This window comes from Dothidotthia symphoricarpi (assembly GCF_010015815.1).
Source record: "Dothidotthia symphoricarpi CBS 119687 unplaced genomic scaffold P153scaffold_10, whole genome shotgun sequence".
Taxonomy (NCBI): Eukaryota; Fungi; Ascomycota; class Dothideomycetes; order Pleosporales; family Dothidotthiaceae; genus Dothidotthia; species Dothidotthia symphoricarpi.
In genome coordinates, this window is record NW_022985017.1 from 668,332 (window position 1) to 688,443 (window position 20,112).

Here is a 20,112-nt window from a genome sequence, read left to right on the forward strand (position 1 = left end):
AGAAAGAGAAGGAGAGGGGGGGGAGACGGGTTTATATATGCTTTGTCAGGTGATTGGTTGGAGGAAAGAAAAGAAAAGGTCAGGCCGAAGTACATGGCATATGAATGGCGTATATCATACACATCACCGACTGATCTATATCCAAGCCCACATACCTCTACACACCCGACCGTTTTAATCCGACAAACACATACACTGCGTCTAGTTTGCCGCATTCCGCACCTTAGCCGCCTCAACCGCCCTATCCCAACTCGTCCTATAGATAAACACACCCTCGATAACAGCCACAATACCGAGCGCAATCGCGGGACCCTAATCTCCACATTAGCATCACACTCATCTCGAAACATCTCGAAACTTACACTCCAAAGCCCATAAAGCCCCCACTTAGCCCCAAATCCAGTCCCAAAACTAATCGGAATCCCCACCACATAATACGCAAAAAGCCCCACATACCCACCAATCTCCTGGCGTCCCAACCCCCTCAAAATGCCATTACAAGCCGCAGCCACCGCATCGAAAACCTGAAACGTAGCGCAAAGCGGCAGCAGCGACGCGACCATACGATTCACATCCGGATCCGGCGTGAACAGGCGCGGGATGTACTCGCGCAGCAGAGACAGGAGCAGGAGGTTGAAGATGCCGACCGCGACGGAGGCGACGATGGCGACTTTCGCGGCGGTTTTGGCGGGCACGGCGAGCGTGGCGCCGATCAGGTTGGCGATTCGCGTGGAGGCTGCGACGCTGATGGGGAAGGGGATTTGGAAGGTTAGACCATTTATGCTGCCGAGGACTGATTGGGCGGCGAGTTCTGTCGGGCCCAGCCAGCTGGAGCTTAGGGTTAGGATTTCGAAGGCGAGGAATTCTGGTGGGGGTTAGATGGGTTGGGTTGGGAGGGTGTGGAGGGGGGGGGACGTACCGGCCAAGACCATGATCAGGCCTGGGAGGGCGAGCTTGATCATGGGGGTCCAGTTCTTCAGGGCGCGGCGGTCGAAGCCGCCCCAGCACTGGTAGCCGTCGATGTAGCGCACGTAGAGGAAGAGGAGGAGCGGGAGGACGTTTTCTGTCACGGCGACGGCGATGGGCGCGCCGATGAAGCCCCAGCCTAGATGCCACACTAGCAGCCAGTTTAGGAACGCGTTTAACGGCGCGCCGATGAGCAGGATGTACATTGTCGCGCTGAAGATGCCCTGGGCTTGCACGTAGTGCTTGCCGCTCTCAAAGGCGGCGTATCCGGGGGCGCCGAAGATTAGAATTCGTAGGTATAGACCTGCGAGGCGGGCGGTCTCTGCTTCGGGGACGATGAGGGAGATGATCTCTGTGCCAAATGCCCAGATGACGGATATGGGTATGGTGACTACGAGGAGGAAGTAGAGCATGCGTTGGAATTGGAGGCCGACGAGATGGGGTCGTCCGGAGCCATAGGCTTGTGCGCAGAGTGTGTCGAGGGATGTTGCTAGTCCCTGGTAGACTGCGTAGCCCGTGACTGAAGCCGTCACTGATGGTTGTTAGAATTTGATTGAGTTTTCAAGAGAATCTTGCCTCGAAACATGCAAATTGCAGGGTAACTCACTACCAGCCAAACTCACAGCCCCCAGCTCCATCTTCCCAATGTGCCCGACCGTGAAGATGCTTGCAACGGGCAAACTGTACTGCAACAAAAACGTCAAAATCATGGGCGCAGAGCTTTTTGTCAAGACCTTGGCCTCTCTCTGCCAGCTGGTGTTGATCTTGCCAGCCGCAACCGCTTCACTCCACTTGCGATTAATATTCTTAGGCGTATCCAGGCCTCCATACGGTCTATCACGCTCTCCCAGCAGCGCCGAATGCTCCGATATTTCCGAATCAACAGCAGCCTCCACATCCGGGGTGCTGCGAGACTTCTGCAGCGCGGGGAAAGACATCCTGGGGCGGGGAAAAGACGCACTCCCAGATCGCGGGTGTTTGGGCGGGAGGAGATTGTTATCACGGAGCAGACTGCGCTGGTCATCCCGCACAGCTTCCCTTTCTCGCTTGGAGAGATAGCTGTGTTTTTTTGCCGACGTGGACATGTAGCTGCGTTCTGGCACGCTTGAAGGGCCAATTGCTGTCGAACGGGCGCCAGGATTGACGTACGAGGGCCGGCGATACGAGTCGATCATGGAAAACTGGCGCACAGTCGAGGATCCGGAGGAATCGCCATCGTCGTCTTCGTCGTCCTCTGCTTCTGATTCTGAGTTGTCGCCTTCCAGATCCCGTGCAATTGACTCTTCTGCAATGTCTGTTGATTGGGCAAAGCCCTCCATCTGCGCTGTGACGTCGTTTGCGAAGTCGCTGATAGGGTGTGTTGATGAAGGCGGAGCCATCTTTTTAAGATTCCAAGCAGCCGGCCTGGTGTCTCTTTTTCAATCTCACAATCAGTGTCTGGAGCCAGCAGGAAGACCTTGAAATGATAGCAAAGAAGAGGCAAATCCAAGCTTTAAAGAGTGAGAAGTGGGGATCCCCGAGCCGTTCGCATTGGCTAGCATGGACCGATCCGGCAGCTCTACGCGACGGAATCCTAACGCATATCAGCTTAGCGCACCGCCCTTTGCTCGAGGACGTGCAGTCTGTGACTGTTCAATGCTTGGTGGTGATTCCTATGACTGTTCAGAGCTTCGTGATGCCGAGGCAAAGTCGACGTCATGAAGGCATTCATTAAAAGGTGTAGCTACAGGTATCTCAGCATCAAAATTTTCAGTGGGTTACACTACAACCCTCCTCAATCCTTCGGTCCCACCAAGCACTTTCCTCCCCGTCACGGCATCTCTCCCCTTTCCACTCTCCCACCGCCCTTCTCGGCTCCCGTCTTCTGTGTTCCAGCCCTCGTCTTCTACTTGATCGTCGTCGTCTGCTTTCCTGAAGTCTGGCGCACCTTCCATGAAGGAGACTTGGTGGTCGTGTGTGCCCTCGACCCAGCGATGTATGCACGTGTAGCAGTATACAAAGCCTGTTGGCGAGGCTGTGGGGTTTGTGATGGTCGTGACACAGATTGGGCAGAGGCCTGAGGATGGTGGTGTCGAGACGGTGAGGATAGGGAGGAGGGTCGAGGCGGATATGGGCGGGTCGATGCGCTTTGGTTTGGTAGAGTGGGGCTTGCCAGAGGCGTTGGTCTGCTGTTTCGCGCCGGCCTGCTTTGTAGAAGAAGGCGGGAGAGACGGCAGGATCGGGGGTGGCAGCTCGATGTTCTCGGCAGCCTTTCGTGACAGCTGGCGGGCGAAGTCTGAGGCGTGCCACCACTCGAGGAACTTGAGGGCGAAGATGCTGGTCGGGAGGAGGATGCGCAGCGAGCTCAGCAGTCGTGGCTGCACGCTCCTCGCGAGGTTGCGGGGCGAGAAGAGGGAGCCGCCTTCGCCTGGACGCGCAGGCCCGACTGGCCGCGGCGCATTGGCCAGGGCAATGGCGCGGTGGTCTGCCTCGCCCAGCCTGCGTATCCGCGTCCCGATCATCCACAGAAAGGGCGAGTGGTACTTTGTGCCGTCGAACAGGTAGGCCATGTTGAACAGCAGCAGCGAAAAGTAGTAGGCGGCGTTGACGCTCGGGTAGACGTTGCGCAGGAACCACTTGTAGTAGAACATCAGGCGCTCCTTCAGGCCGGCGCCCGCGCGCAGGCCGTCGCGCTGGCGGTTGTAGCCCGGGCCGAGCAGGTTCGCGTGTGCGGCGTGCACGTCGTAGCCCTCGTCGAACTTGCGCTTCAGCCACGGCAGGCCGACCAGCACGGCGAGGTTCTTCCACACGTCACCGCTGCCCAGCCGCACCGCCTCGCGCACGCTGTCTCCCGCGCCGAGCTGGGCGCGCGGGACCTCGCCCCCTTTCACGCGCAGCACGCGGGCGCGCTTCAGGCTGTAGAAGTTCTCGGTGAAGGAGCCGCCGTAGGTGCGCAGGAAGTGGCGCTCGACCAGCAGGGTGAGGACGGCGTAGACCTCATCGAACGAGTTGAGGACGGGCAGCAGGTAGCGCGGGTAGCGGTGGGTCGAGATGGCGAGCAGGTAGCGCAGCGAGGGCGGGAGGAGCGAGGCCAGCTGCTGCTCCGACAGCAGCTCGAAGAGGGACGGCTTCAGCTCGTCGATGCCGTTCTGCAGCGTGGGCAGGAACTCCATGGTCGGCGTGGTGGGCGTGTCGGGCGCCGGGGCATTGGCGTCGTCGTGCTGGAGAGATGGGATGGAGATGCGCTGAAGCCGAGGCTGGTCGGTTGGGCCTGCCGCGTCGCGTCTGCATCATCCACCATGATGGACACCTCGACACCAACACCCACGACATAACATCCACAGCACACGACACCGCCGCAGTCATGATACCGCAAAATCACTCACGATGCCAGGAACTGGCCCATCCAGACATCATCAACTTCGCCGTCTCCATGTATGCCTCAACGCGTGCAACCCACTATTCACCGCTAACCGCCTGCTCGACAGCTTCCTCGTCCTGGGCATACTCGTCTCTTACCTGCCACAGCACTACAAGATCATATCGCGCCGCTCCTCTCGCGGCCTGAGTCCGCTCTTTGTCCTCCTTGGCACAGTCTCGGGCACAGCGAGCATCGCCAACATCCTGACGCTGCCTGAGAGCACACAGGACATGGCATGTTGCAAAGAGATTGGCACGTTCCCCTGCACAGCTGCACTCTTGGGCATTGCACAGATTGGCGTGCAGTGGACGTGTTTCTTCTTCATGTGCGTTATTCTTGTTCTCTCCATACAATTTCATCCACTAACACCACCCAGCATGCTCCTCTTCCTCATCTTCTTCCCGCGCAACCCCCAGCCCTCGGAAGAAGAAAACTCACCCCACAGTCTCCCCACCTGGAAAGAAGCTGTCCTCGTCCTCGCCCTCTCCCTCGCCTTCTTCGTTGTCGCCCTCCTCGGCTCCATCATCTTCCTCTACGCCCTGCCCTCCCACACACGCGCCTGGGCAAACTTCCTCGGCCTACTAGGCACTACCCTCGCCGCTATCCAGTACATACCCCAGATCATGACGACCTGGAAGCTGCAAGAGACGGGCAGTTTGTCGGTGCCTATGATGTGCATACAGACGCCTGGCAGCTTCGTGTTTGCCGCGAGTTTGGCAGCGAGACTAGGTCCTGGGGGTTGGAGCGCATGGGGTCTCTTTATACTGACGGGATGTCTGCAGGGCTGCTTGCTCGGGTTGAGTTTGTGGTTCATCTGGCGAGACAGGCGGGAGATGAGGAGGATTGACAGGGATGTGACGGATGCTGCCGATACTGAAGAGACGCCGCTGTTGGCGGATGGAAGAGATTAGAATAGCTAGGTCTTGTGCTAATCGCAAGTTTACTCCACTGTTGCATCTTCATCAAGCCTTACTATCGTTGAGTATAATTCTTCGGTTTGGATCATCCACTGACCAGAATAAATCTACAGTGTGCATACGTCTAGAATTCAACAAACTACGGCAGAATACACGCGACTGACGTGAGACAGTACTCTTTGTCAAACCCATCTGTCTTGAACACAACGCGCAACCATACCCCACAGCGGCTCGCCTAAAGCAGGGGACGCAAATTGTGGTCCGACCTCACGCATCCTCAAGGCACAGCATCCCTGCACCACGTCCAATCGACAACCCTCGTGCGTCTCGCGTTGCACACTACATTCACATGCAACGTCGTCGCAAAAGAGTTAGGAATGGGCAAACTGTAGTTGTACAAGACCTCTATAATTACATCCTGCATGGGGGTTCGGATACACGGACCACCGCATATCGAATCAGCAACCACCGTCAGTCAGACAAGCTCGTGTAAGCCGCAGAACTAGCGAGCGGATACCCGTTCAGTCGACCACGGACCTACAGTACATACCAGCCGTTGCACATGGCAATTAGGCGACCTCAACCCCGGCCCAGGCCACCCTTTATCACAACGGCGACGAAGAGCTAACCGCTTCTGGCCCGTGTCTTATCAACACCACCATGTCCACAACTTCCCATTCGCACTTTTCCAGACTCGTCCCCGGAACTTGGGCTCCATCCGGCTTGCAACCGTGGCCGCAATCAGCGTGTGGATCTTTCCCTGCGCAACTGGGCTTGCAGACCGTGGATGGAAATTCACACGCGATCCTGCACGGGAGGCGAGATCGTTGTCAAGTCCAATATGCTGTCTGGATTCGTGGGCTTATCAGTGCCAAGGCGGCGGTTTGGACGGAGTTGGGAGTGTACGCGGGTATGATTACTGCTGCTGGGTCTGCGGTCCCGGTATGGTGGTTCTGCGCGCGTTGACGGGTACCCGCGATGGTGGTGAGACCCTTTATATGCGTTGATTTACGCCCTGTGGTGCTGTTTCTTTCTTTCTTTCTTCAGAGTTGCTCCAGTGTCTTGTTGGTTTTGAGATTGGACTGTAGGTCAAGTACGGCAAGATGGATCCAGTTGTTGTAAGTGTTGCAGTCGTTTTATAAGTTTATACATATGCACAGCTCTATGATATACTCCACGAAACATGACTGACTCTCTTCCACAGCCCGAGTTTAACCCGGCAAAGCCCAATGGCGGCAACCCAGATGTCGAGAATGTCAACCTTCAGTACCAGGGATTGGAGTTCCACTACATCTACCTGATGCTCATGAGTTTCCTCGTCTGGCTGATTATCCCCGGTATTGGTATTCTCTACTCTGGTCTTGCTCGCCGCAAGTCGGCGTTGGCTCTACTATTCCAGTCACTCGCAGTCATGGGAGTGTAAGTTCACCATCATACAATCGAACTATCAGCAAGATTCGGCATGCTAATATGATCGTAGAGTCTGCTTCCAATGGATGTTCTGGGGCTACTCCCTCGCCTACTCACGCACAGCTGGCCCCTTCATCGGCAATATGGGTATGCTTCTCCATCTCCATCCACCAAACACCATCCAACTGACGCGTACCAGACAACTTCGGCCTGAAGAACGTCATGTCCGCCCCCTCGCCCGGCTCAGCCTTCCTCCCCGAAATCGTCTTCTGCCTGTACCAAATGCTCTTCTGCGCGGTCACCGTACAGCTCGTGATCGGCGGCTCCTTTGAGCGCGGCCGCATCCTGCCGTCGATGATCTTCGCCTTCTGCTGGGCGACAATCGTATACTGCCCCATTGCGTGCTGGACGTGGAACGCCAATGTAAGTCTATCCCCTTAACTTATATTTTACCAGCTAACCTTACTTTTCTGCAAGGGCTGGCTATTCAACCTCCCCTCCCTCGACTTCGCAGGCGGCGGCCCCGTCCACATCGCCAGCGGCTGGTCGGCCCTCGCTTACGCCCTCGTCCTCGGCAAGCGCCTCCCCAAGGGCGACGCCATCCACGGCAAGGCGCACAACCCCACGCTGGTCTTCATCGGGACGGTATTCATCTGGTTCGGCTGGTTCGGGTTCAACGGCGGCAGTGCGCTGAACGGGACTATGCGCTCGATGCTCGCAGCCTTCAACACCAACACGGCTGCGTCTTTCGGCGTGCTGGGCTGGACGCTCGTAGACTACGTCCGCACTAAAGGCCACTTCTCCGTCGTGGGCGCTTGCTCCGGCGCCATTGCTGGTCTGGGTACGTCTCCCCCCCCCCCTCCACATTACCATGCACCAAACTAACCCAAAAAACAGTCGGCATCACCCCCGCAGCAGGCTTCGTCTCCCCCTGGCTCGCCGCCCTAATCGGCTTCCTCACAGGCGCTATCTGCGCCCTCTGCGGCTCAATCGACAAACTGCTCCGCATCGACGAAGGCATGGACGTCTTCAAACTGCACGGCATCGGCGGCATGGTGGGTTCCTTCCTCACGGGTCTCTTCGCACAATCCTGGCTCTACGACCTCGACGGCATGGGGCCCTACGACGGACTCGGCGCCATGGACGGCGTCGGCGTGCAGGTTGGGCGCCAACTTGCGGAGATCGTGGCGATTTCTGCGTACTCGTTTGGCGTTTCTTGTGTGCTGCTTTATGGGCTGAAGTTTTTGCCCGGCATGCATTTGAGGGTTAGTGAGGAGGTGGAGATGGTCGGGTTGGATAGGGATCAGTTTTTGGATGAGCAGATTGGGGATTGGAGTTTGGTTCAGATGGTGCAGGGAGGTGGGCATGGGGCGAGTGCGAGTAGTGCGAGTAGTCAACAGCAGCCGGTGTTGGTTAGTACGAAGCAGGCGTAGAGTAGAGGGTGGGAGCAGTTTTGTAGGAAGGGGAGGTGTAGAAGGGAAATGGTTGGGGGGTGCGTATGCATTGGTATTGATGTCTTTTGCTGGCTTACATATAGATTATATTCCTACTCGCGTTCTGCATGGTATATCTTGCCCACGCACCACCATTGATTTCTCCATCTGTTCTCGTATCCCATGTACTTACACCCCTCCTCTCCTCTCCTCCCTTCCCGCTACACCCACGCAAAACACCACCTAGACAGCTACAGCCCTAAATCCCACCTCCCAAACGCCCACCAAAGCGCTGTGTAGTAAGTCACAGCGTTATAAGGCACGAGCATAACACCAGCCCAGCAGTCCAACCCACCCAAACCAAGCACCATCATGACACAACACGGCACACGACAATATAGCAGTGTGTTAAGAACGCAGCGCATAACAACAGAAAGGAGCAGCTCACGCATCAAACAGAGAAGCTGAACAAGGCCGCACTGGACAACTACACGCTTGAATCTGCCGCCTTGAGAAATGTGAGTGTGGTGCTGTGTGCGCCGACTGTGGTGGAGCGGTGCTGAATGATGCGTTGGGGGTTCGAGGTTGCTGGGGACGGGTTCGCACATGCACTCAACGCCCAAAACCCAGGAAAAGTACTTTTCGAATGTCACGTCACGCTATCACGAATCTTGACATATATTATTCTAGGTTCATAGCGTATTCATGCTCGTAGTCCAAGCGAATAGACGTAACACAGTAAAAATCCAGTGCATTTACTCAGTGTAGAAGCTACTACCCAGACCCCTTTTACACAGTAAACATCAGTAAGAGTACACAGTAATAGTGACAAAGAGCTAATCAGCCGTCTTTTGACGACTAGCTGCTTAATGTACCAATGCGGTCGCGTGTTCGAGAGCTCAGGCAGCCATTGATCGAAGTTTGGTTCGGCTTTGGGTCGTGAATTGTGGTTGAGTTGGGAGGTTTTGACATGTGTATATGGTGTGAGTCACCTTCACCGTTCAACGTTACACTGATACATATGTACCACCGTTCGTTGCCCTTCGTTGTGGTACCAAGTTGAGTGTGGCATGTGGCTGGTTTGTCGGTTTGTGGTGCTTTTATGAGAGTTTCGAGCCTGAGTCTTTTACCTGAGTGTCTCACCTAAGGCTCTCACCTTCGTCTCTCACATTCGTCTTTCACTGTCATCTCTCACTGTCATCTCTCACTGTCATCTCTTACTATATATTATTATCTCTCACCTTCGTCTCTCACTCTTTCCACTCACCATCGTTGAAAGCTTCTACCACCTTTCTACTATATATACCACCCCTCCCAGGCCATCTACATTCCACCAGCTCTCCTCTGACACTCTTATTTCACCACGCTTCTCGCATCTCTCTCCTCCAACAAACTTCTACTTACATCCCTCACGTCGTCTGCACTTACCTGCGGTGACATATCGTCTGTCGGTACCGACAAGAACGCTGCTTTGAACAACGGCACAGACAGCAGCTAGGATTGCTCGATCATCCATTCATACCCGTCACTGAGTAACCACCTAGCAACTATGGCAGGATTCACCGATGGCCCGCTTCCAACTGTCTTAACAGTTCGTAAGAAGAGTGGTAAGTACACCATCTCTCACATTCGTCCTGTACTAATGCCATCACAGCACGGAAACAACGTACCGCGGAGCATGAGACGTCCGATACATTGCTCACGATCCCGCCGCCGACAAGAGGTAAATATCCTGTTCAAAGCGTCTGCGTTCCGTTCTTACAGCTTCCACAGGCCCTCTCCAGGCTCAAACGTTCGGACGCTATCAAACCCCCCAAGCCCTAGAGCGTATTTTCCAGCCATAACATCCTACCCGACAAGATGCCTCACAGCAACTCCATGTCCTCCTACCCACGCCGTCCTCTCACCATCCAAGCTATACTACTCCACCAGCAGCGACGGCTCAAAACGCACAGCCAGAAGACACGGTAGCACGTCCCATGATTGTCAAGAGACCAAACCTCCTTCAGATTCCCGTTCGAAAAGAGAAGAGATTGAAGCCCGGCGGCGGACCAGACAGACTCACCACTCACCACTCACCACCCCATCTCCCCAGCATCCTGACCGACGCTGGGTCAGCTCAAAGCAGCCAAGTCCTGACAGGATATATCCATTGAAAAGCCGTACAAGCCAAGCGGCTTGCATGGATGCAAACCCAATCGGCAGTTCCACACCAGAACTTGTCTAGAAAGCAGGACAAAAGACCGGACGATTATGCTGCCAACATCAACAGCACACTACGAGGTACCTACACGGTGCCATCTTCCGACAGCATGGGACAACTGAACCTTCTTGGCGACGACCTGTACGAAATCTGGAAAACGGAAGTGTCGCCCTTTATCCTTTTGTCCTGGGCAGGGCATGACAATATGTCAATCGCTACCAAGGATTTGTGTGAGAAGCTAGACCGTCTCCCACTTCCAACCAACAATACAATCTCGAACAATGATGAGGTTGCAGGCATCAACAGAGACGAAGCGTCTACACCTTCAATACAAGCTGCCACTCATCCTACACAGCAACAGACCAACCCTGCGATGCATCACTCACTCTTGGAACGCTCAACACCAACACAGAGCCTACGACCACGAGCAAGTGGCTCTCGAAGGTCTCAGAACGATAGCAACACGGACACTACCGACTGGATTGTTTATGTTGGTCCAAACTTCCTCGATTTCTAGAGCTTCAGGAACTTACACGCAGCGCAAAGGATACACTGCGTGCACTGTTCGATGGCATGTACTGCACAGATTCGCAGAAAGTCCATTTGTTCAACAATTTCATGTCGCTGGCACTGTCAGCAAAGAAAAGTCAATGCGTCAACATGAAACTTTATGCACGCGGGTGCGAACTGCAAGAAGACGATGGCGACGTTGTGTGTTCACGATGCACCAGGTTGGCACGTATCTGTGTAAGGATGGTGGAGCATGAGGGAAAGCATAAGCTGCTTCGACCGGAGCCACCTCATCAGGAGTGGAGGGAGGCGGAATTCTGGGCCTATGTGCTGACAATCGAGTGGCGGTGTGATCTTTACAGCACCTTCAACGCTTGGTTTTGCGGAATCTGTTATCTGTATGTACCAAGTTGCGATTACTCTATTTGTCTCCTATCTTACGATCGTTGTTATCTTGCATTTGTTCTGTATGGAGGTACGTTGAGCTGTACCGTGGTAGTCTGCTGCCTTTCTTGGAACCTTTTCCTCCAATCGAACGCTTCAGAGAGAGGGGACATGAAAATCGTGCGAGCAAGTAGACAGTCAGAAAGCACTCTATTTAGACCCTTACCATGTCTACTGTAGGATACGATTGTAGGCAAAAAGAAATATGGAGTACTCGAGTAATTCTGCGAATAACTAGTAGTATGTGAAGTAAAGTCTGTAACAACGGCAATGAGCTCAGACTAGCAGGCTTGAGTGAAAGACAGCGTGAACAGCAGCAGCGCGTCTGTGCACACCGCCTATCGTTTGTAGTCTCAGCCTCTCTTCCTCCCAACTTCCATACACCACACAAATGGATACAACCAACAAGGCCAGCGCCGCCGCCGTCGCCGCTGCAAGCAACGACAACAAATCTATAACGGAGTTCCCCCTCAAGACAGGGATCTCAATGAAGCGCCGGACCACCATAAGTCTCGAGAAGCGTACTGAACTGGATAACACAGTCAAAACGGTCATGGCGTCATTGTCGGAAGTATTCACCTACGCTCGATGCGCAGTGGCCGATGGGTGCAGCCAACTGAACAGGGCCATCGGTTCGAGCAGCGCATCGCAAACACTGATACCAGACATAGCATGTGCTTTGCCACCGCGCCAGCTATTCGGACCTCATGACAAGTTTCATCTGCTCAGTCTGTCGCAGGCCCGAAAGGCCGTCTACTACTCAGCCATGTACGATATGGTGCGAGCTTCGGATACCCTCAAGATAGGTCTATCCCACATCCTGCAAGCCATGCATTTACGCCCTCCCCTCGATCCTAACGACATAAACCCTGATACTGGCCACCGCCTCCCCGGTCTCGAGGTGCAGAATCATATACTACAACTGGCTGACTGCATCCGTACCACTGCTGCTAGTCTCCGGGCACTGGTGGCCAGAATGAGGGAGGAAACAGCAAAACTACGCGCAGTGTACCAGTCGATAGAAGCTGGAGAACTGAAAGAGTGCAGAGACGCCAGCCACAAACAGCGAAAAGATATGGTCGGTGTTCTGATGGCGAGATTGTTGATGATGATGAAGAGAGACCCCGAAGACGCCAACGACACTCAAGACATGGCCCATGCAGAAGGAGGTCTATCATCTGGTGACCGGCTTCGCTTCGAAACAGAGTGGAAACGAATTACAGCCTGGATTCTATGCGAAGTATTCGATGTGTTTACTGTTCATGCCAATCGGCTCGATGTGACGCTTGGCTGGCTTGAGAAGGCGGTGCCCGTTTGGTCTGGACGGTAATTTGGATCCTGGCGAAGTAGGACATGCAGGCGGTGGATTGTGTGTTTGCTCAATTCCGAGATGGCACGGTATGGATCAGCCTTTCATAGTCAGGGCAGAGCAAAGTGCATGACTAAAGAGGATGCGACCAATATTTCAATGTCATAGGTCGAGAACGTCTTTCCTGATGAATGCCGTGAGGTCTAGAAGGTTTAGGTGGAACGATGTACTGAAATTACTGCTCTTGATCTATATACCTGTGTCTAAACCACTTCCCCGCGGCAGTGATACGAAAGCAGCGACCCAGTTGGAGTATCTGGACTTGAACGTCAACGACAGGGATCTTGCGACTGCAATTGGAGTCTGTGACGTGGGAATTGAGAGGGGAGGCATGTAGAGGAGATGGTGGGGGGTTTGTACGCATCTTAGCTGGTGTCTTGTGCCATTCTACATTATATATGGTGTTTTCAGTCAGGTTTCTGCATGTTATCTGCCTATGTCATCTGTCTGCGTTTCATCATGGGTTTTCTATGTGCTCTAATGTTACCTGTATCTATACCTCACCTCTCCTCTCATCCTGCACATAGACAACCACAACCCCAAGTTCCACCTTTTAAAGACCCACCCAAATGCTGTGTAGTAAGTCTAGCTACACCACAGCGTTGTCAAACACAGGTGTATACATAGTATGTAGTTGGCAGCCTAGCTAAGCAGAGAACACACTGCGCTGGGAACAAGAGCCTTCACAACAGTTGAACCACGACACACAACGGTCTGATGGTGTAACTAGAATGCAAAATATGGAGATAGCATAACGTGTATCAGCAAAAAGAAAAGGAGCAGCTCATTAAATCAAGAAGCTAAATGAGGCTTCCTGACCCGCACCTGGACAATTACACGCCCAAATTCCCCTTCTCTGGAGAAACCCTAGTGCAGTACTGTATGCCTCAACTGTAGCAGAGCAATGCTAAATACCACGCTGTGATTTCTTGGTAGCTGACTACTGTAGAGAAAATGTTCTGCTTCGTGGATATACGGGGATGCGCGGCTCTGTAACTTAGGCTGTGGTGTGTGAACTACGGTGAAAGTTTGGCGCGTTTCTCACTCTCGTCTCTCACCTCTATCAAAGGCTTCTGCTTCTGCCACCTCTCTTCGGCCACTCTAATTGGGCCACTGTCTTTCAACTACATCATCACATTTCCCACGCCGTCCATATCCACCAGCGTCAATATGGCGCCCTTCAAGAGCAAGAACAGCCCTAGTCCAAACGACAACATAAATACGGAAGACCTTGGACCTAGCGATTATCGAAGCGACAGAGACCCCAGCATAGTGATGCATACAGCCAGCCACAGATACCCCCATCTCCTATTCCTTGGGTACGAACAGTCTAACCAGCGAATCTACGTCAGGGTAGCGCCTGAGCAGGGGCGCCTTCGCAACTGGATCTACGTCCGCAACGATGACGTATTCAACACCTTCAGGTTCGAAGACATCAAGGTTTGGACACAGTGGCTGTCAGAGCAGACACTCAAGAGCACTAGCAAGAAGAACCGGGCGGAGGAACGCAAGCTCAAGATCAGGCAGACGTTCTGTCAGATGTTTCCCCATGTTATCGACAGGGCATTACATCCTACAGCAGCTCCCATCGAGAGGCAGGATATGAAGAAGAGGAACGACAGGTCGGATACTGCGGAACTGCCAGCGACGAAAAGGCAAAAGGCAAACCCAGTTGAGGAGGGAATGTACGACGCCTCGACGGAGATGACTGTGAGCCAAGCACTCGAAATGTTGCTCGCACCATCCAAGGCACCCTCTACTAGGGAAATGAAGGCGATTGAATATGCTATCTTGGTTCGCCGTTTCAGATGCTGGAAGCTACCACGCTCGACCGAGCTGCTATACACTACACGGGAGTATCTCACCGTCATTGGGCGCCCAGTCAACGATGTCGACGACCTACGAGAATACGCTCGGTTCAATCACTGGGTTACTACGTATGGAGCAGCCTCAGACGACGTTGAAATAGAAGGGCACAAACAAGAGCAAGAACAAGATCAGGGTCAAGGTCAAGACGACGAGCAGAGTTCCGATAGTTCAGTGAGTGATTATAAAGATGGGAAACTGCCGGAGCCATCGAAGCATTTCAGGAAGCGTTTCTTGCAAGAGGTGCTACGACGTCGAAGCCCATCACAGGACTAGAGCACCCGAACGTTTGAACGTTGGGCTATGACTTGGAGCTTCATACGTAACATGACATGCGGGAGGAACCTTGTGATAAACTTATAATCGTTTGCAATGTATTGGATGAAGCAAATCTGCAACGAGGTTCTTTCTGTCCTTTGGTGAATCCTTCTACAAGTCCTACCAGCTGTTCAAACGGACATCATCCGCTTTCTCATCCCAGCAAATATCGCGAATTATAAGCTCGTGCAATCAGGGATTGATCGAGATAGGAAGTGGTCCCTGGAAGACCGTGTGTTGAGTAGTTTGGACAGGTCGGAACAGCATGCGAGAGAGTGGAACTAGCTTGAAACGTCAAATTGCGTACGATGAGGCAGGGAATGAGCGCACGGCGAAGGAAGAGAAGAAAATGGTTTACCTTCACCTAGGAAGTGAGCTTGACTTCCCACCGCTACTCCACCGCTACTCCATCACTACTCCATCACTACTCCACCGCTAGACCACCACCAACATCAATTTCGTCCTCGCTGCAAGACTCATACATCTTTCAGATAACCCAAATATTTTGCCCAGTGCAACGCTTATTGGACCTTACCCTTCTCTCCAGAGCGGCGTGTTTGTACCTCATCGACGCCCTCTACTCCAGAACAACAGGATCGTACCTCGTTCTCACCGTATACATCCCGCGCTTCCTACGTACAGGATGATGTACGTTCCGGAGGTAGACTGGGACGAGCTCAGTATGGAGGCTCTGGGCACTTTTCCAGGCGACGAGGCGCCTGGACTGGTCGACGAGGCGCCTGGACCGGTCGACACAGGCTTGGATAGTATGGAAATTTGCTTCGAGCTTCCACTCGAAGAATGCGAATTGTTCCAGAGAGTCGCGGCGGGTAGATTGGCAGCTGCGGAGGGCAGAAACGCGCCCGTGGAGAAAGTTCTGACTGATGTGGAGAAGAAAGAGAAGGTCGAGAGGGACAAGGCTGCAACCCGGAAGAAGCAAGAGGAAGACAAGAAGAAAAAGACGCAGATGGATATTGAGCACGGAGAAAAGGCTAGCCTACTGTACATGCGGGGTTTGAACGAAGAGAACCCGTTCTTCAGCTCAGTCCACTCCCTGGCAATAACGCCAAAGGAGTTTACACACCCATCACTGAGCGAGGATGGCGAAAGCATCGCCTTCCGAGACCACCAACTGCATGCAGTGGGTAAGGCCCATCATATCCTCAACAACAAGAATGCCAAGCCCAACACGGTCCTCCTGAACTACGGCATGGGTTTTGGCAAAACCTATATCATGCACGCTCTTATGCAGATGAACAAAGGCCCAAAGCAGACCATGTTGCTCATCGTCCCTCCCGCGATCCTCACTCGATGGACTAGACAGCTGGACGAGAAGTCCATTCCCAAGCTGAGGTACATGGTGTATGGCAAAGAACCTGTATCGGCCAAAGAGATGATGACCTACGAACTGGTAGTGACGACCTTCCAGACGGTCCTGAGGGACTGGAAGGCCCAAGAACTGGCGATAAGCAGGATGAAAGCGTCGTTTCTTCCTGGCTTCTCTCTGCCTGAGGGGGAAACCATACGCCAGAATTTTCCGCTCTACCTCGTGTTATGGTCATACATGTGGGTGGATGAATGTCAATCAATCTCGGGCGAAGACTCGATTATCTCGCTTGCAGTATGCAACCTGCATGGCAACAAGAGGTTTGGCTGTACTGGAATACCGATACAGAACGACTACCACAGCGTCCAGACGCTGCTGCGCTTCTTGAATGTGGAGCCTTGGAACAATTCAGACTACTTTGCCGATGTAAGTCTTTTTTTCCACAAGCGGTGTATGCGCCTAACTAACGGTCCTGTAGACGTTCTTGAAAAACGACAAGGGCGAGACCGAAGCCGTTGACCTGAGTGCCGCGTCGAACAGCTTCCTCGCTGTGTCCATTCGACCCCACATACTGCGACTGGACACTAACAACTACTTCAACGGCAAACCCATTGTCACTTTCCCCAAGCCTGCCAACCATGACATGGAAGGATCACTGGACGAAGCGGAGTAGAGGATCCAAAAGAGGTACGGATGTGGAGTGCATATAGAACAAGAAGGGTAGTCCTATGAAGGCACTGATCAAGCTATATGAGCAGGGAAAACTGGACAGAGCAGATCAAGTATGTAGGCTGAATACATGTCAAGGGATTCAGACAATCCTCGACGACCTGATCCGTCGAACTATCTCCATGGTATCATGTGATGTCGCCGTACTGGTACGAACAAGCCTGGTAGCGTAGCATGCAAAATGTATGGACGTGTTTCTCCATGTCCATTGGGTGCATCCTCTAGTCCCACTTCCCTTCCCTCCCATGGCCAATGATTTCACGACAAGTGTGGCCCCTGGACAAATACGCACCAGAGCTATAGTCAGAAATGCGAAAAATCAGGCAGGTTGGGCGTATACATGTGATAAAGAGACACCTACGTTTTAAGAAAACTTGGTATGTAGTTGTCTGGCCCTCGGTTGGGCGAAGCACCCAGGACCGGAACGCAGCAAATTTTGTGACAGCCTGGCAACTACACGCAAAGTTTACGTACAAGTTGCGCAACGTAGATGTTGCTGGTATGCGCCCAGCTTACCAGTCATGCCTCGTGTCTGGACGTCGGAGTTGGTGCAGCTTGGCACGCGACCGCGATGATTCGCCTTTGTCCGTATCTATGTGGACAACTACAGGCAGTGTAAGTAGCAAAAGTTAGAAGACGACAACCATGATGTATTCTCCATCAGGCTTATCGCAGCCACATGTTCGAGCATCAATCACCATCGAACATTTCTGCGCCCTTGTGGAAGTCCGAGCCTGCACGAGCAGCCGAGGTGTTTCAGCCGTTATCGGACGTAAGCGGCGTGCAGAGTTCCTTGCATGTCTGGGACGCACCATGACGGATGACGAAAGGTACGGAGTTGGCAGCCAGCCTATTGGCCGTCCTTGTCGCGTGACAGCTCGCGTGGCCTTGGTGGTGAACATTCACCAACATCACCCGCACACGTCGAAGCCTAAACTGACCGCTAGAGACGCTTCCTGGACATCCTACTCGTTCGCTAGATGGGGGCACAGCACATGGTCATGGCCATGGCCATGACTGTGACGGCAATGCCACGAATATTATGGCCGTGCGGGCCTCGAGCAGTCGCTCCTCCTTGCTCGATCGCTGACTGACATCTGGAGGCTGGAGACGACTTACCTAGACTTGAGCAGGACTCACCTATTGACTTTATTCTTTTGACGCGTTAGAATTTGTATTTCGAGTAGTCAGCATGCTTCTTCCGCTCATCCTCGTCTCGCACAGTGCTCTCCAGGCGTTTGCCTTCTCGATACCACCTCTGCCCCATGTCGACCGCTTTCTGGGCGCCGACCATGCACAGGGACTTCAGCAACCGCTGCAAGACACATTAGACGCGTGGATAGCGAGGGAAGAGCACATAGCCCTCGACAAGCTCCTGGCAAATGTCGCGCCGGGTGGGCGAAACGTCCGAGGCAAGGGCGTGGCAGATGGCACAGTGATCGCGAGTCCGAGCCAGCAAGGGCCGGATTATTGGTTCCAGTGTGAGTTTATATTCTCTCGAATATCAATGAAATTCCTATACTGACAAGAACAAGGGGTCCGAGATGCTGCCATCACAATGAACACTCTCGTGGACATCTACGCCGACGACACCTCATCGTCCCTTGCATCAAACCTCTCCCTCGTGCTTGACGCGTATTCTTCCCTCCAGCGCAACATTCAACACACATCCAATCCCTCCGGTACCTTCTCCGACCTCTCCGGCCTCGGTGAGCCCAAGTTCCACGTCGACGGCACGCCCTTTACGGGCTCGTGGGGGAGGCCGCAACGCGATGGGCCTGCACTGCGCGCCCTGACGCTCATGCATTACCTGCGCGAGTACAACACTTCTCATCCCGAGATGTGGAGCTCCGAAGAAGTTACGGATTTCTTCGGGCCCTTTTATGAGGCGAGCATGCCGCCGAACAGTGTGATCAAGGCGGATTTGGAGTACGTGAGCCATTTCTGGAACCAGTCGAGCTTTGATCTCTGGGAGGAGATTGAAGGACTGCATTTCTTCACGCTTATGGTCAGCGCGAGAAGTTTGAGGGAGGGGAGTGCGCTGGCGAAGGTGTTTGGCGACGATGGGGCAGCTGAGTGGTATGCTGAGCAGGCTGGTCACATCGAGGATTTGTTGAGCAGATTTTGGGATGCCGAGAAGAAGCATTTGGTCGAAACCCTCGACCACTCACGGACAGGTCTCGACTGCGGCCTACTCCTTGGATCTCTCCACGCACTCCCCCCCTCAGATTCCCTAGATGACGCAGTATACCCGCCCTGGTCCGACGAGATGCTCGTCTCCCTCCTCGCCCTGACCCGCGACCAAAGAAACCGCTTCCCCATAAACAGCAGCCCCTCCGAAGACAACGACGACACCGAAGTGCAAGACTCAGCATTCGAAGGCGTAGGCATAGGCCGCTACCCCGAGGACGTATACGACGGGTACGGCACCTCCAACCGCGGCGGCAACCCCTGGTTCCTCTGCACCTCCAGCGCCGCAGAGATCCTCTACCGCACCGCTTCCCACCTCTCCTCCACCTCCAGCCTCACCATCTCCCGCACCTCCCTCCCCTTCTACGAGGCCCTGCTCGCCACCTCAAGCTTGGACGTAAACACAGGCGTCTACGGGCCCAGCGACGCCCTTTTCCACTCCGTCTTCGAACGCCTCCAAGCCACAGGCGATGAGTTCCTCGACGTCGTCCGCGCGCATGTCGACGCTGATGGCGCGATGAGCGAGCAGTTCGATCGCGTGACGGGATTCATGCGCGGCGCGGGCGATCTGACGTGGAGTTATGGCGCGTTCTTGAAGGCCGTGGGGGCAAGGAAGGAAGCGAAGTTGCTGTGACTGTATACCCGTGCGGCGAGACTGAGGGACGAATTATGAGTTATGAATCATGAATGGAGTATGGGGTTTATTTGGCAGATTGTGTCGGGTTGGTAGATGGGATGGGGATGTGATTGATACCCTCGTTATGTGGATGTTATTCTTACTTGTTACCTTTTCATGAAGTGTTGTTTTATATACAATTCATCTTTTTCCTAGCCGAATAGCAGAGTTGTTGGTGCTATATGACGTCTACCCTTCGCTGTGATGGAGGTTTTTCAAACGAATGGTGCGAGAACACTGGGGGGCTCCGAAATACCCAGAGCTTGACAACGACATAAGGAAAACACGTGAAACTTATACGCTTTGAGGATCATTGGTATACGCCTACAAGCACGTCGTCCTCGGAGTATTTAA

At 53.7% G+C, this 20,112-nt stretch overlaps 8 protein-coding genes across 8 annotated transcripts; 7 read left to right on the forward strand and 1 right to left on the reverse strand.

Moving 5' to 3' along the window:
* Nucleotides 1-21: 21 nt before the first annotated feature.
* On the reverse strand, nt 22-4,323 carry P153DRAFT_423032 (MATE efflux family protein). The gene is made up of 5 exons (XM_033672405.1): nt 2,733-4,323; nt 1,574-2,345; nt 920-1,498; nt 363-865; nt 22-312 (listed from the first exon to the last, which is right to left on the reverse strand). Exons 1-5 carry the CDS (start codon nt 4,116-4,118, stop codon nt 202-204), a joined length of 3,351 nt encoding a protein of 1,116 aa, XP_033523829.1. The 5' UTR covers nt 4,119-4,323; the 3' UTR covers nt 22-201.
* Nucleotides 4,310-5,277, forward strand: P153DRAFT_290520 (PQ loop repeat protein-like protein; the record flags this gene model as incomplete). Its single annotated transcript, XM_033663718.1, has 3 exons — nt 4,310-4,380; nt 4,434-4,691; nt 4,743-5,277. 3 exons carry the CDS (start codon nt 4,310-4,312, stop codon nt 5,275-5,277), a joined length of 864 nt encoding a protein of 287 aa, XP_033523830.1.
* A 1,189-nt stretch (nt 5,278-6,466) lies between these two features.
* Nucleotides 6,467-8,594, forward strand: P153DRAFT_375911 (ammonium transporter; the record flags this gene model as incomplete). Its single annotated transcript, XM_033669616.1, has 6 exons — nt 6,467-6,702; nt 6,764-6,840; nt 6,893-7,116; nt 7,171-7,534; nt 7,591-8,052; nt 8,446-8,594. The coding sequence occupies 6 exons, from the start codon at nt 6,467-6,469 to the stop codon at nt 8,592-8,594; spliced, it is 1,512 nt and encodes a 503-aa protein (XP_033523831.1).
* Nucleotides 8,595-9,200: 606 nt separating this feature from the next.
* On the forward strand, nt 9,201-10,846 carry P153DRAFT_396710 (uncharacterized protein; the record flags this gene model as incomplete). The annotated part of the gene is made up of 5 exons (XM_033671503.1): nt 9,201-9,733; nt 9,781-9,849; nt 9,900-9,953; nt 10,062-10,239; nt 10,354-10,846. The coding sequence occupies exons 1-5, from the start codon at nt 9,676-9,678 to the stop codon at nt 10,844-10,846; spliced, it is 852 nt and encodes a 283-aa protein (XP_033523832.1). The 5' UTR covers nt 9,201-9,675.
* An 828-nt stretch (nt 10,847-11,674) lies between these two features.
* P153DRAFT_431401 (uncharacterized protein) lies at nt 11,675-12,613 on the forward strand (the record flags this gene model as incomplete). The annotated part of the gene is made up of 1 exon (XM_033672896.1): nt 11,675-12,613. One exon carries the CDS (start codon nt 11,675-11,677, stop codon nt 12,611-12,613), a length of 939 nt encoding a protein of 312 aa, XP_033523833.1.
* A 1,110-nt stretch (nt 12,614-13,723) lies between these two features.
* On the forward strand, nt 13,724-14,884 carry P153DRAFT_403210 (uncharacterized protein; the record flags this gene model as incomplete). The annotated part of the gene is made up of 1 exon (XM_033671978.1): nt 13,724-14,884. A coding segment is annotated over one exon (1,071 nt), but the record flags the coding sequence as incomplete, so codon positions are not given.
* Nucleotides 14,885-15,101: 217 nt separating this feature from the next.
* Nucleotides 15,102-17,191, forward strand: P153DRAFT_431402 (uncharacterized protein; the record flags this gene model as incomplete). The annotated part of the gene is made up of 3 exons (XM_033672897.1): nt 15,102-15,207; nt 15,328-16,589; nt 16,642-17,191. 3 exons carry the CDS (start codon nt 15,102-15,104, stop codon nt 16,834-16,836), a joined length of 1,563 nt encoding a protein of 520 aa, XP_033523835.1. The 3' UTR covers nt 16,837-17,191.
* Nucleotides 17,192-17,806: 615 nt separating this feature from the next.
* Nucleotides 17,807-20,080, forward strand: P153DRAFT_396713 (glycoside hydrolase family 15 protein). The gene is made up of 2 exons (XM_033671504.1): nt 17,807-18,373; nt 18,428-20,080. Exons 1-2 carry the CDS (start codon nt 18,085-18,087, stop codon nt 19,714-19,716), a joined length of 1,578 nt encoding a protein of 525 aa, XP_033523836.1. The 5' UTR covers nt 17,807-18,084; the 3' UTR covers nt 19,717-20,080.
* The last annotated feature ends 32 nt before the right edge of the window (nt 20,081-20,112 follow it).